This window comes from Nyctereutes procyonoides, unplaced genomic scaffold (assembly GCF_905146905.1).
Source record: "Nyctereutes procyonoides isolate TBG_1078 unplaced genomic scaffold, NYPRO_anot_genome, whole genome shotgun sequence".
NCBI classification, from domain to species: domain Eukaryota; kingdom Metazoa; phylum Chordata; class Mammalia; order Carnivora; family Canidae; genus Nyctereutes; species Nyctereutes procyonoides.
The window spans coordinates 41,934,440-41,949,870 of NW_026575049.1; the positions used below are offsets into that span (position 1 = coordinate 41,934,440).

The 15,431-nt window shown below is 46.4% G+C and overlaps 1 protein-coding gene across 3 annotated transcripts in view; it reads right to left on the reverse strand.

Annotated features, from left to right (window-relative positions):
• The window catches only part of IL1R2 (interleukin 1 receptor type 2), a 35,994-nt gene extending 22,303 nt beyond the window's left edge, over window positions 1–13,691 (reverse strand). Inside the window, exon 1 of one of the 3 annotated variants that reach the window (XM_055328870.1) lies at window positions 13,548–13,691. In XM_055328870.1, coding sequence (XP_055184845.1) covers window positions 13,548–13,561 — 14 coding nt within the window. In that variant the 5' untranslated portion in view covers window positions 13,562–13,691. Of the gene's footprint in view, window positions 1–4,873; window positions 4,924–8,217; window positions 8,237–13,547 lie in introns of those variants that run through there. The other 2 variants (XM_055328872.1, XM_055328871.1) reach the window with 2 other exon arrangements.
• Between the last annotated feature and the right edge of the window lie 1,740 nt (window positions 13,692–15,431).

Here is a 15,431-nt window from a genome sequence, read left to right on the forward strand (position 1 = left end):
GGTCAGGGTGAGAAGTAGAGATGTTTCAACAAGGACCCCATTCCAGTGGAACGAAATCCTACAATCTTGTCCTCCTCAAGCAAAGGCTATTCCCCAGCTGTCCCACTTGTCCCCCCTCCAACCCACCCTTTGGGGACCTCTTCAGCCAAGGGAATTGTGTTGGTTTCCTCTGAGGACTTGGGCAAAACAACTGCTTTACTGTGACCTCTTCAGGAAGTGGCTTCAGGCAATTAAATCACAAACACGTAGTAGTGATCATTTTCAATAATCAAAACCTCAGGAAAAGGCTGGAATCAAAATCACTGGAGTGTGGGAAACAGTAAGTCTCTGGCAGGCCCAAAGGAAAAAGAATTCGTTCTGCAGAGGTTTGCAGCAAAACATTCCTCTCCTGCCCTACTTTCTTTCAATGTGTCTTTAAATGACAGACAATTTGACATTTCTGCTTCAGTCTGAGTTGACCTTCTTACTGGCAGAAAGAAATTTTAAAGGCTGCTGGTTCCAAGAATTTGAGGGATAAATTTTTTGGGGGGAAATGGGTCACACAACCATACTATACCCAATGTCCAAAAACAGAGGAAAGAGATGAAAAACATGGTCAGACAAAAGAAAATGACCAACAATATGTGAAGAGTTCAAGGAAGGAAAAAGAATACAGTAAGTGGAAAGAACTGGTAGCACCACGCTGAGTTCAGCTCCACAGGGTCAGCCTCCTGGTCGCGGATGGTACACACGGCCTACGAGTATGTAGCTGTTTGCTTCACCTTTTCATTTAATTTTGAAAAGTTTCAATGGACTAAAAAGGTGAAAGAATGGTATTATACCAGCATGTATTTCACTTACATTCACCAATTATTAATATTTGGCTTTATTTCCTTTCTCTCTGTCTCTCTCCATGTATATAATACGTGCACACACACATATATACATATACATATTTTTCTTTTTTTTTTTAATTTTTATTTATTTATGATAGTCACAGAGAGAGAGAGAGAGAGAGGCAGAGACATAGGCAGAGGGAGAAGCCGGCTCCATGCACTAAGAGCCCGATGTGGGATTCGATCCTGGGTCTCCAGGATCGCGCCCTGGGCCAAAGGCAGGCGCCAAACCGCTGCGCCACCCAGGGATCCCACATATACATATTTTTCCCCTGAACACAGAAAAGTTGCAGACATCTTCAAACTTCACCCCAAAAGCTTTTTTTCAGTATTTTTTAAGTTTAAATTCAATTTTCCAGGGATACCTGCGTGGCACAGCACTTGAGCATTTGCCTTTGGCTCAGGGCGTGATCCCAGGATCCAGGATCAAGTCCCACATTGGGCTCCCTGCATGGAGCCTACTTCTCTTCCTCTGCCTATATCTCTGCTTTTCTCTGTGTGTGTCTCTCATAAATAAATAAATAAAATCTTAAAAATAAATAAATAAATAAATAAATTCAATTTACCAACATATAGTATAACCCCTGTGCTCATCCCATCAAGCGCCCTCCTCAGTGCCTGTCACCCAGTCATCACCCCTAAAGACTTTAGAATGCATGTAGGAATACATTTTTTAGCAGACTAAGAAGAAATTACAAGTAAATGATAGCTCCAGAGATAAATCTTCAGGCATTTAAAATGATTCATCTCACTCTATAGTGCATTTTAATATGTCTCTGAATTCAGTGAGAAGATTAAACTTATCTTTATTTCTATCTTCACCTTGTTCCCAGACGTTTTTAGGCAACTGTCCATCTATGAGTCAGGAGGTACAGTCATCCAAAAAAGCAAAACAAAGGTGACAGAACTTGAATATTAATGAAGCCAAATAGTTATCAGGCCCAACGCATACCATTTAGTCACTCCAGTTTGTAAAATAAATTCCTAAAAACCGACACATGTTGTGGCAGGCATGTGGTACAAAATCTTTTGACACCCATGGGAAAACAAATATTTGCATCAAAGTTAAGCTTGGAAATTTTTTAAAATTCAAGGCAGAAGTAAAATAAGAAGTATTTTTGAACTAAATCTCTGGAAAACACAGAATGTGAAGAGTTTGGGGAATAAGGAAAAATAAATAAATAAATAAATAAATAAATAAATAAATAAATAAATAATAGATTAGATGATAGATGATAGATAGATAGATAGATAGATAGATAGATAGATGATAGATAGATAGATGATAGAGAAGTCTGAATTTCTCTGCCTCTAGTTTCAGAGGCAGAGAAATATACCTGGTTTGAGGCATTTTTTTTTTTTGAAAGCATACTGGCTCAAAGCAGATGGGTTGGCCACAGATTATTTTTGGTTTCACAGAAAAGAAAGAAGCTAGTTTCCCCACCACACACATACACACCCCAGAATTGAGGGAATTCAGTGCAGCAGGGTGGGACTGTCTCTGGTCTGCATGGCCATGTCAAAATGAGAACACCTCAATGGCTTTGGCCTTGGTGGGGCCTAGAGAGACAGAATTGTTTCCTGGAAGCCATACCCCTGGAAGACCCATCTTTGGGCCACAGTGATCTGAATCTCAAAGGGAAAAACCTAGAGAAGCTAAGACTTGACTCCACTAAGGGCTACAATGCTATCTTTATATTTCACTCTCTGCCAACAGGTATCTCCCTAAAAGCACCCTTTTGCTGTCAAACCTTTTGGCCCAACTTCTGCCCAGTAAATCACCCCAACTCATCTCCTCACTCATTTGAATCCTCTGTTCGTGTTTTGCATTCCCAGTAAGGGTGAACCATTCAGAGCCCCCAACAGGCTGGATCATCAACCAAAGACATTTCATTCACTTTCTTCCTGAATCAGGCCCTCTCACAGGCTAGCTCCTGACAAGACCACGTCTCTAGCTCAGAATAATTGCCATTCTCCTGCAAAATGACTGATATGGAAGCTCCATCCATGACGCCTTCAGCACCCACAGTATGAATCCACTAGGCTTCAAATTCTCTCACCCTGCTATTTTTAGAAGAGGAATTTTTGCTCTAGGCAATTCTAGAAGGTAAAACTGATGAGTCTGGCAGACTGCATCATCCCCATTATAAACAGGAAGCAATGGAAATAGATTCAGATTTGTTAAGTAATTTACCCAAGGCCACAGAGCTAATGCAATGATGGAGTGGAATGCAAACATGAGTCAACACAATCTTCAGCCTTGGTACTCATTCTCTGCTTTGTAGAAGCACCAGAACCTGGAGCTAGAGGGGGCTCCAGAAGCCATTATGCTTAGCAGCCCACCCTAACAGTCTTCCCAGACCCAACATCCTCCATAGATAGCCAAGTTTACCCCTCATTAGATGGACACTTCCAGTCTTGGGAAGTATACTTGATCAGATACCTCTGACAGTTCAAGAGGCAAATTTGCCTTCCCCTAAGCCCCATTCATTGGTCAGATTCCACCCTAGGAGGCAGCTCAGAAGTTTATCTGCATCTCAAAGTAGTCCTGAAGGTTAGGGAGTCTATACAGGAGAACACTGTGGACAACACATGGTCTTGAGAGTCTGATAGAACAAGTGTGAGTCCTGCCTTCCTGGTATGCCAGCTGGATGGTTTGGTGCCAGGGGGTAGATCATGCTGCTTCTGAGAGGCTCAGCTTACTAATCTGCGAAATGCCTGTAGCCTGGCATGTTGCACAGAAGGGGCAGATGGCGGGATCCCTGGATGGCTCAGCGGTTTAGTGCCTGCCTTCCACCCAGGGCGTGATCCTGGAGTCCCTGGATCCAGTCCCACATCAGGCTCCCTGCGTGGAACCTGCTTCTCTCTCTGCCTGTCTCTCTCTCTCTCTCTCTCTCTCTCTCTCGGTGTGTGTGTCTCTCATGAATAAATAAATAAAATCTTAAAAAAAAAAAGAAGGGGCAGATGGCATGTGATATGTAGAGAGGTCAGCACAGAGCTGGCAAAGAGAAAGCACTCAACAAGTGGTGGCTCTCATCAGCATTTTGCAGAAGCAGACCCCAAAACTCAGGAGTTGAGTAACTTTCTCAAGAGCCCAGAATTGACACAACTGAGTGAGGAGTCAGAGCTTCCACCTTCTACATTCTTCCTAGCTCCTACTACAGGTCCATCCCACAGCCTGAGAACGTTTGGTATCATAATCAATAACTTACCTAATACCAATTACTATATTAGAAAGGTGTTCAACTTTACCTAATGGAATCAATAAGCCTGATGCCTAAATCCATATTATAGAAGTGTATGTATCGTGTAAACATACAATCATAAATACACAAGCACATGCATTCAAGGCCTACCACGGAATTCTGATCCTTTCATTCAGACTGACGTCTTAGTGGTAGAGTCTTTAAGCACAGAGAGCAGGAGATTGAAGCTGGATTCCTGGAAGCTGGATTCACTCTACCATTAACTAGCTATGTGATCTTAGGCAAGCCACGAAGCGATTTACCCAATCTGGGTCAGTTTCTTCATCTCTAAAATAAATACAAAGACTGAGCTGCTTGCTGAGAGCTCCCAGGTTCCTCCCAACAACTGGAAAACCCGAGGGTTTTAAATCAGTCTGGATCCGCACTTAGGCTTCAGCCCTGGGCACAGCTTCAATTTCTAAAGCACCAAGTCAGGGGCCTTCATCAGATAACAACCAAATCTCATCAACTCGCTTGCATGAGTCCCAAAGCCAGCAAATAACAATGCCAAGACTCAAGACTTCTGAGTTCCCCTAGTAGCTGAGCACTCTGTGCTGGCATGGGACACGAAGCGCATCTTTTAAGCTGACTGTGGCTTTCAACCTCTTGTAATCAGTGTATGTAGTAAATACCTCAGATATTTGAATTCTCAGTCATCCAGAAAACTTGTCCATCTGAAATATAATGTGGACAGAAGAAACAAGGACAAAAAGATCTGAGGATGCCTGGGTGGCTCAGTGGTTGAGTGTCTACCTTCAGCTCAGGGTGTGATCCCAAGGTCCTGGGATGGAGTCCTGTATCGGGCTCCCCATAGGGAGCCTGCTTCTCACTCTGCCTGTGTCTCTGCCTCTCCCTGTGTGTCTCTCATGAAAAAATAAATAAAATCTTTAAAAACAAAAGATATTAAATTCCCAAGTCTTCTACAATCAAAAAAAAAAAAGGACAAAAAGAGCTTAACAGTTGAAAGAGAGCCAATAAGATCCTGGCACAAAGGCATGTATAATTTACACAGAGAAAAAACTTTGCAGCTCTCTTGCAGCATCTCTTTCTCCATGTATATGAGTGTTGTAGCTTCTTAGAGTGGAAATTATACTTTCCAAGGATGGCCACAACCTTATCACCCATCTTATGTGGTCTTCTATGACGTGACTGTGCTGCTATGTCATCAAAATGTGGAGGCCAACTCACCTCCCTTGAATGTGGGCCAGCCTATGATTGTGAATGCTTCCACCTGGCATCCTTGGAATGCTTGCTCTGGGAAAAGCCAACCACCATTAAGCTGTCCAACCACCCTGAGACCACCTCTCAAGGGAGGCCACATGTAGGGAGTCCGATTCACAGTTCCAGCTATATCTGGCCTCACAGGCATCCCCTTAAAGGCATCAGCCATATAAGTAAAGGCATCTTGGACTCCCCAGAAGAGTCCATTCACTAGCTGAATATCATTGTTTGAACTCAAACCATGTGGAGCAGAAGAATCACCTAGCTGAGCCCCTCCCAAATTCATGCCCTACAGGATATGCAAGTTATAATAAAATGTTTGTTATCAGCTGCTAAATTCTGGGGCACTTTGTTATGCAGCAATATGTGACCAGAAGGCTTAATCAAAAGCAAATTAGAGATAGCAAACTAGAAAGACGTACTGGGCTAGCAGAAGAGAACACGTAGGAAGGGAGAGCCAGTTGATGGCAGTTGATGGCCCATTAACACAGGAGACAGAAGGACATTAATATGGGGTGGGGGGAGAAAAGAAAAACATCAAGACAGTGCAAGAACCAAGGAGTACAGCAATCAGGAGCCATTAAGAGCAGACATCAATGGTCCCCTCCACCTCCCCATGCCCAACTGAGGGTATGGGGTGTTACAGCACAAAACAATTGATGTTCACAATGATTTCCCTGAATCAAAAAGAACAATTTAAATTTTGTTCAGAAAAAAAAATAAAAAATAAATTTTGTTCAGAGTCCTCTTTTCTAGGATGGAACAGTGCATAACATATGCAATGAGAATAACATTTTAATTTACTTTCCAGTGTATTTCTCTTCTTGCTGTCTCCACTTCTGCCACTATGGCCCAAAGAAAAGGGAAGCACAAAGTCCCCCTCAGAAAGGAGGGAAGGAAGTGCGTGCGATGTGTTCCTTCTTGGTAGGAAGGGGAAGTAGAAGAAAGGGCTCCAGGGGCTCCAGGGTAAAAGGAAAGAAACCACAAGAGGAAGTAGGCATACTGGCCCGCTCTCGAACCTGAGTTCAAAACCCAAGTTCAAAGAGACAGAAGACCTGTTAGCCTGAGTTTCTCACTGATGGGCAAGAAATGCAGGTATTTCCCAAGGTTCCAGTGGAAAATGGGAGGTAAACTGAGATCTGGGCTAATCTGGTGCTGCTATGATGAAGGACAAGCTGACCTGGGGCTGGATATTCAGTCCATAAGGAGCAGGGTGGCCAAATATGCAAACATGTCTCTACCAGGGGGTAAATCTCACTTACTTAAGCCCTGCACTCTCTGCCCTCTGCTACCATGCCTTTCCTGGGGCTCCTCTGAGATACTGTAGCTTCTGTTCCAAATGGTTGGTGCTCGTCCCCTGCTGGTCATCAAATATTTTGAGTATCACCTGCACAAATGGCCAGTCTAAGCCAAGGGAGAAATATGGCCAAAGGCAAGACACAGAGGACCTGTGGAACTAGTGAGGGGCACAGAGGACCCAAGTTGGCTATTGTGGTGGCTCTGACCCAGCTGCAAGATCAGACCCTGGGTCCTCCCAGTTGCAGACCTCAGCAGTAGATTCAGCAGGAAACCCCAGGACCAGCCAGGTCCAGGGACATCTCCGTAGGAATCCAGTGAAGGCCCCAGGCCATCAGAGGTTGACTGCCACCCTCCCCATCATGCCCTGGGGACATGGCTTCCCTATTTTCAGGCTCCTTCCTAGCTAGAAGAAAGCAATGAGGTGAGAAACTCTGAAAATCTAACCCCAAAAAGATTGAATAAATATAAGAGAGGTAGATGTGAGCTAGCGAGATGGGGATGACATGGTATTAGTAGGTTTAATTACCCTTCCCTGGGCACCTGGTGACTCAGTCATTGAGTGTCTGCCTTTGGCTCAGGTCATGATCCCAGGTTCTGGGGATCAAGTCCCACATCAGGCTCCCTGCAGGGAGTGTGCTTCTCCCTCTGCCTATGTATCTACCTCTTTCTGTGTGTCTCTCATGAATAAATAAATAAAATCTTTTTTTTTTAGAAGAAAATTCCGGGCAGCCCTGGTGGCTCAGTGGTTTAGTGCCGCCTTCAGCCCAGGGCGTGATCCTGGAGACCCAGGATCAAGTCCCACATCAGGTGCCCTGCATGGAGCCTGCGTCTCCCTCTGCCTGTGTCTCTGCTTCTCTCTCCTCTGCGTATTCTCATGAATAAATAAATAAAAATTTAAAAAAAAAAAGAAAATTCCCCTTTCCTAATGAAAGGAGACCTCAAACACCAAAGGAAATTCTTTTAGAAAAGTTATGAAAGGTACATTTTTGGAGATCAGTTTGCAGTGAGTAGAAATTTTCACCATGCTACATATAGTTTAGGAATATCTCCTTCCAAAATTAAGTGGTCAAAAACGGGGGGATTTTCTCTTAATGGTTTGAAAGATCGTCTTCTACTCTCTGGAAAATGTGCCCACCCAGAATGGCCTGTCCTCTAAGCATCACAGAAGGTGGCGGCTTCTCCAGCCCTGTGTCCAGCATGCCCACGAGAGTGGATAAAAGTCAAGCAAAAACAAGCAATTGAAAACCCAAGCAATTTTTCTTCTACTGTGTGGGGAAAACCCTTGCCACATAAAGCTCACCATTTAGCCTGAAGACAGCCCAGACTTACTGGTTTTTCCACAGACCCAAAAAGTCCCAAGATGCCCTCCCACAGGGGAAGGCATCCCCTGTGACTGGGAGTGAATGTTCCATTCACACACATACCCCCTCTGGCTGCTCTCAGCGTTACGATGCCCCATCACCCTGCCCCAGCGCCAAGAAGAGATCGGTGAAGCTGAACAATCTGAAACCCTACTTCCTCCCCTGCCACTCCAACTCAACTGCGCAACATGCTGTGGTGGAAAGACTCACACTCACCAATATCTGATGCTCTTCTACTTTTGGGGTACACACAGAATTCCCCTTCTCTGTACCTGTTTGGTTTGACGTAGCTGCAGGACTGGTTATAGCCATGAAAAGGAAGCAGGAAGGACTTGGGTCACTTTCAAGCCTGAGCATTTCATTTCTGGTACCCTATCCTCCAGCACCCCTTTCTCTGAGCCATGGTTTATTGTGAGAATATTGGTTATTCTCACAGTGGCCACAGAGGATGATCGGGTCATCCTGATAGGAGGCTGAGGTCCACTTCCATCCATGGATGCACCTAGTTGGTCTGTTTCTTCTGCTGTCGAGTACCAGAAATACCTATTTCCCACCCTAGCACCCATGTCAAAACAATTCAATGGATGATCTCCATGAGTTCTCTTTTGAAAATGTCCTGAAGTGGCTATGACGAGCCATCATAGTCTGACACAGGGGACCAATGACAATGATACAGCATGAGCAAAAAGAAACTCATGTTGTATCAAGTTTCTGAGATGTTTTAGGTTATCTAGGCCTTGGACGCTATGCCCAGCAATCAAACAGAAGAATTAGGACATCGTATTCATTTTTCTATTGCTGTGTAGAATCCCACAAACTCAGTGACTTTAGAATAACACACACTCGTTAGTCATACTGCTGTGGGTCGGATGTCTGGTCTCAGCCTGGATGAAGTCTCTTCTGAGGGTGAAACAGACTATCAGAGCTCAGGGTCCTGTTCCAAATGTCTGTTCATAGAAGTCAGTTCCTTATGACTGTACAAACGGGGGTCCCCACTTTCTTGCTGGCTGTCAGCCAAGGCCACTCTCAGCAGCTAGAAACCACCCACCATTTCCTGCTCCACAGTCAGCTCCACAACCTGACAGTTTATTTTTTCAAGGCCAATAGAGCAACATCAGATGTTGCTTCATGTCTCTCCGACCTCCTGACTCTGACCTCTAGACCTTTTTATTTAAAGTGGCCACCTGGTTGTGTCAGGCACATTCACGAAAATTCCTTTTGATTATCTTCAAGTCAACTGGTCAAGGTCCTAAATTATGCCTGCAAAATTCCTTTACCTTTGTGGTATAAGATAAACGATGAAGACATTGGGGCTTACAGGAGGTAAATAACTCCTCTAAGGAAATATCCAAAAGAGTGGGAGGGCCGGGATTTGCCCCTCATCCCATCCGCTCACCGGGTATGTGATCATATTGTCAGAAGCTGTCAAAGCCAGTCCACAAATCCCAAACTGGGGTCTGGGCCAATTCAGCTTGTGAGTATGCATTATTCAGCCAGAATGTTGGTGTTACTCTTCGCTGAATGTCTTTCCCGAGAGACAAGCTCATTCCAGTTGGCTACTGGCCTTATCACTCACAGCCTCACAGATTTGAATGGCCCCTGAATACACTCAAGTTTGAAATCCCTAATGAAATCTACATATTCTTAAATTTCCCCTTGATGTTTCATAAAAAATTCAGGTGGTATGAACACTTTCCAGAGATCCTAAACAAGAGCAAAAAACCTCTGCTCCCTACCCTGTCCCTGTCACCTGTCCCTGTCCCTGTCACCTGTGAGTGAAACTAACATCCAGAAGCTAAAGTTCCATCTCTAAGCCACATAGCAAAGTCCAGTTTTAAATTGGACTATTATGACCTACAATCAAACACCACAATCATTCACCTCCTTGTGTTTAGGTAATTATTTATGTTTAAGATGAAACAGAGATTCTAACCAAAGTATACTTCAGAAACGTTTCCAGGGAGTTTAATACAGATTCCCAGATTTCTGTTCATGCTACTGGTAAATAAAATGTCCGTTTTATCCAAAATTCATCAGATAAACTACAGATTCAGAACACAGGGTTTGAAAGGAGAAAAAAGGAGTCCCCGAATAGTTAATAAAAGGTGGGACAGTAAGGAGTGTAAGAGATGGAGTAGGGCAGTGGATCTCAGCCTTGCTTATACATCAGCACTGGTTGGAAGGCTTTAAAACCAATGTTCAGAGGGACGATTGGGTGGCGCAATGGTTGAGCATCTGCCTTTGGCTCAGGTCGTGATCCCGGGGTTCCGGGATCGAGTCCCAACATCAGGCTCCCCACAGGGAGCCTGCTTCTCCCTCTGCCTATGTCCATACCTCTCTCTCTCTTTGTCTCTCATGAATAAACAAATACAAATATAAAAACTAATGCCAAGGTCCCAGCCCCCAATGTTGATGATGTAACTGGTCCCAGGTACAGCGATTTTTTTAAGAGCTCCCCTGGGTGATTTTAACACTCGTCCAGGGCTGGGAACTACTGGAGCAGGGACTCTTGAGATGCTAGAGAATCAACAACCCCATCACTGTTTCTCTTATGGCCTCACTGGGTTTGGCCCATCCACTGGCCACAGAACCTTCCGTATTCCCTTCATCTCCGTGCAGCCCTTTGCCACCCTCTTCCCTCCTATGTTAAGTAATGTTTCTTCGGGAGTGGAGAACAAAACTGATAAGAGACTGAGGTCAAGTTCCAGACACCGAGATACTTATTGTTCCTGCTCTACCTATTTGTCCACCTGGCTCAACCGCTGAGCCACCCAGGCACCCCTGTCCACCTGTTAAACAGAATTCTCCTATTTATGGCCTCCAGCATCACACACTCATTTCAACCCAGTAGGTCTCTGTGAGTTGGGTCTTGAGAATGGCCTCGAAAGGTTCTTGTCCTGAAACAACTCTCTGGTCAGTTTGCCACTGGCTGTAAAACTTCTTGTTATCGCCTAAGGAAGCGGTTCTCAAAGTGTGGTCCCCCGACCAGGAGCGTCAGCGTGACCTGGGAATGTCTTAGAGGTGCAGGTCCTCAGACACCCTGCACGCAAGTACTGAATCAGAAATCTCAGTGGATCCAGCAGTCCGTGCTTACTAAGCCCCAGGGGTGCTCGTGCACCCTCAGGTTTGAGAAGCCCTGGCCAAAGGCACTGTCGTGACCACATGCCCCCAACCGGACAGCAGGTGACGGTAACAGGAAAAAAAAAAAAAAAAAGACAACTCAAAGCCACATGACCCACGCTTGTCAGTCATGTTTTCATGTGACACTGACTCTGCTGGCCTGGGGGAGGGGAGGGAGGATGGGGTCTGAGGGTCTCTTGATTGCACAGGGGTTCACACAGGGCTTCGTTGTCTGAAGCTGGGGTGTGAGGCCCGTAGGGAGCTGGGAGGTTGAGGGGACACCTGCTGGTAGGGCTTGGGAAGTGCTGCCCGGCAGCCAGCTGTCCTCACAGCAGCTCCCACCCAGTCCAACCTTCCTGCTTGCCTTTCAGGGGAACCAAAGAAGCCAAAACCTGGAGAATGCGGTGGAACTGGACAACTACTGAGCCGTGAGACAAGGGGCTCCTTGTGCTGCGCAGGTGGGAATATGGCACTGAGTGCTTGGAAGGAGCCCCCAGCCCTCTTGGGACAGCAGAGCTCAGGGAGACAGGCCAAGGCAAGGGGGGGTTTGGGAGGAAGCCAGGCGCTGGGGGGGGGCTCCCAAAGTCAAGTCCCTCAACTGCCTGTTTGCAGAAGAGGAAACCCAGACAGAGACCAGCCTTGACCTGGATCACACCACATCAGTGGCAGGGCTGGGGGCCACGAGGTAGGGGACTCCTGAGGGAGCCGGGGTCCCATGAGGAGCAAAGGCCTCCAAGGGGGTGGGATTCGAGAGAGAGAAAGCCGAAGAGTGAGGGCGCCGTTTGGGCCGCACCCACAGTGAGCTAGGCTACACTCCAAGTGCCTACATGATTCATCCGCACTGACTCTCCCCACCACCTTGTGGTCCTCCTCAGCAGAGTTCACTATTTACAGATGGGGACACTGAGGCACCGAGAAGTTAAAAATAAACTGTGCGCTTTATTTCATTATGATTGAGGACAGAAAGCAACTTTATTTTAAAAATTGTAGCCAGTTTTATTATTTCACAAGAACGAAGCAAGGGATAAAGGTAAGTTTACTACTTCCTGGCTATCGATTACTGGCCACCTGCTGGCCACTGGGTAGATGATCTCATCCAAATGGCACCCCTTCCTTATCCACTAGAATATAGAATAGAATTTTTTAAAGACAGTTATAATCCGGGGGGTGCCTGGGTGGCTCAGTGGTTGAGCGTCTGCCTTTGGTGCAGTTCATGATTCCGGGGTCCTGGGATCGAGTCCCACAACAGGCTCCTTACAGGAAGCCTCTTCTCCCTCTGCCTGTGTCTCTGCCTCTCTCTCTCTCTCTGTCTCTCATGAATAAATAAATAAAATCTTTAAAAAAGAATGAAAGTTATGATGTGGACACACGTGGGACATCATACAGCTAGTAGGAGCAAAGGCAGACTTGACCACAGTCCCTTTAGCCCACGGCTCACACGTCACCACCATCTGCTTGCTACTCGGCTGAGACAACCCGGAGTGCTGGCGCCCAGTCAGCTCTGAAAGCTCAAGTGTTAGAAAAGCTACACCTACTTGTAAAAAGAAAACACGCCATCCTCGAAAACCCCCTGATCTTCCAAAGAAGAAAGCCTCTAAATTCGATGGAAGCCTCGCAAGCACAGCCGCTCCTGAGGTGACCTGTCTGTAGCAAGGGATCTCCTTATTGGATTCCAGCTTTTTTGTCTGCAGCTTCGAATCACAGAAGATCCTCAGAAACCCTCTGAGCCAGCCCTTTTGTGACAGAGAAACTGAAGCCTGAGAAGGTCAGGGTCACCTTCATACAAACGAAGGTCACAGAAGTGAGGAATGTCACCCAGAGAAGGACCCAAGGTCCAGAGACATCAGGAAAGCCACCTGAAGTTCCATCCTGAAATGGAATCCAAGTGCCTGACCCCCCAGATTTCTCCCTCTCTCTCCCCCTCATTCTCTCACTCTCTCTCTCATTCTCTCTCTCTCATTCCCTCTTCTCATTCCCTCTCCTTATTCTCTTTCCCTCTCTTCAATTCCCTCATTCCCTCTCTTCTCATTCCCTCTCTCATTCCCTCTCTCATTCCCTCTCTCTTTCCCCCTCTCTTTCCCCCTCTCTTTCCCTCTCTCTCATTCCCTCTCTCCAATTCCCTCTTTCCCTCTCTCTCATTTCCTCTCTCATTCCCTCTCTCTTTCCCTCTCTCCAATTCCCTCTTTCCCTCTCTCTTATTCCCTCTCTTCTCATCCCCTCACTCATTCTCTCATTCCCTCTCTCTCAGTCCCTCTCTCTCAGTCCCTCTCTCTCATTCCCTCTTTCCCTCTCTCTCATTCCCTCTCTCAGTCCCTCTCTTTCCCCCTCTCATTCCCTCTCTCTCTTTCCCTCTCTCTCATTCCCTTTTCTCAGTCCCTCTCTCTCATTCTCTCTCTCTCTCTCTCTGTCTCTCAAAAGCCTCTTACCTGCAGCCCTGCATTCTTTGACCTTGTTGCTTCTTGCCTGGGGAAGCCTGCCAGGCCTGACTTTACCTTCAGTGGAAACTCTGAGGTCCAGGCAGGGATTTATACCCCGTCCTCCTAGGATTTCCTAATAGGGCTTGTGTCACTCAGTCTGACTGAGTGGCTGTGGACACACCTTCTCCCTCCTCGCAGGGGAGCTCCCTCGCCTGCGCTCCCTGCGTGATCACTCGGATGGGGAAGTGGCCGAGGAAACTGTGCGTAAGTTTCCCTGACTCGCTAAAACTTGCGTACTTCCAGCTGAGAGGCGGTTTTGAAGCGATGTGTGTTTTGCTGACCATGGTCCCACCAAAGGAGGTCCTCGGGTCCTCAGCCCGGGCATAGTTGGTGTTTGCCCCCATGGAGCATCCCTCCCGGGATAGAAGAGAAGTGAAGCTTCCATGATCCTTCATGGCTAAGTGAAGGAAGGGGGTGACTTTCCAAGTCTTTTTTTTTTTTTAAGATTTTATTTATTTATTCATGAGAGACACAGAGAGAGAGGCAAAGACACAGGCAGAGGGAGAAGCAGGTCCCTGCGGGGAACTCAATGCAAGACTCGATCCCAGGACCCCGGGATCACCATCTGAGCCAAAGACACAAGTTCAACCACAGAGCCACCCAGGTGCCCCACTTTCCAAGTCTTTGTTACAAGTTGTGGAATTTGCCAAACTGCATAGTTTGTCCTCTGGAAATGGAAATTCGGTCCTAAGTCACATCTGCACGAAATAAATGTCTCCTAATCCCCTTGACAGGCCTAAAGGTTATGTTGATGGCTCCTCTGTCCCCCTCACCAGTGGCCAGGCTGCCAGGTGTCAGGGAGGAAGGAGCCAAGGTGGGGGAGCCTGACCTGCATCTGCCTCAGGAGCTTGCGCAGAGCCCACTGGGACCCCCTGCAAGTCCTCAGATGCAGGACCAAGGTCAGCCCTGCCTGCCCCCTACCAGACTCACCACCCCTGCTGTCTGCCTGGGTCCAGTGCCCTCCTTGATATGAACAGGAAGCCATGTGGGAGAGGGTAAGAACTTGGCCAGGACCAAGCCATGGGGCCAGAGCATGAACCCTCTGAGTCCCCGTGTCCTCTTATTGGGCCGAGTTGCATAGTGTAGGCAGGGGTGTAATACGGATCCCCGTTGGTGGATGGAAAAGAACACTTATCCAAATGTCCTTTAAAATCCATCTTATTAACCTTAATGACACTTTCCGTCTAATTTACACAGATATAGAGCTCTTACAGAAGTAAAGGCAGATAGACAAATGTTGATAGACAGGTCTTGGGACTTTCATATCCTGAACAAATAGTTCGAAGTTAAAAGGGCCCATTGCCCCTAGCTTTATCCTTTGGCTAACAAGCAAGAAAACTCCCAGGGAATGACAGCTCTGATTGAGTAAATGAAATGGTGGACCTAGACAAAACCTAGAAGTGGTTGTAAATTGAGGTCCAGACACTTAGGGGGACCACAGGTGAGTAAGCTGTATTAATTTATGTAACTTCATGATGGAAGCTGTAATACCCCCAAGATGGAGTTTGTTGGCCAAAGGGTAAATGCTACACCGTATCCATGTTTATTCTTTCTCCAAGGACCAAAGGGGGAATATTTGGTTTTGTTCCCAAAATTCTGACATGGTTAGCTTGAAGTTGGAGCTATAAATTTTGGGTCAAGCCAAGTAATTTCAAGGGTGTGAATTCACTCCTACAGAGAAATTTCCCCAAATGCCTCACCATCCCAGAATGAAGGGTATGCAAATAATTGACTCCTTTCCTCACCATCTCTGTGGTCAACCAAACACGCCAGTCCCCAATAACCTTGCCTTGGTTGGGATTATACTCGCTAAATAGCACAGGGAAGCCCACA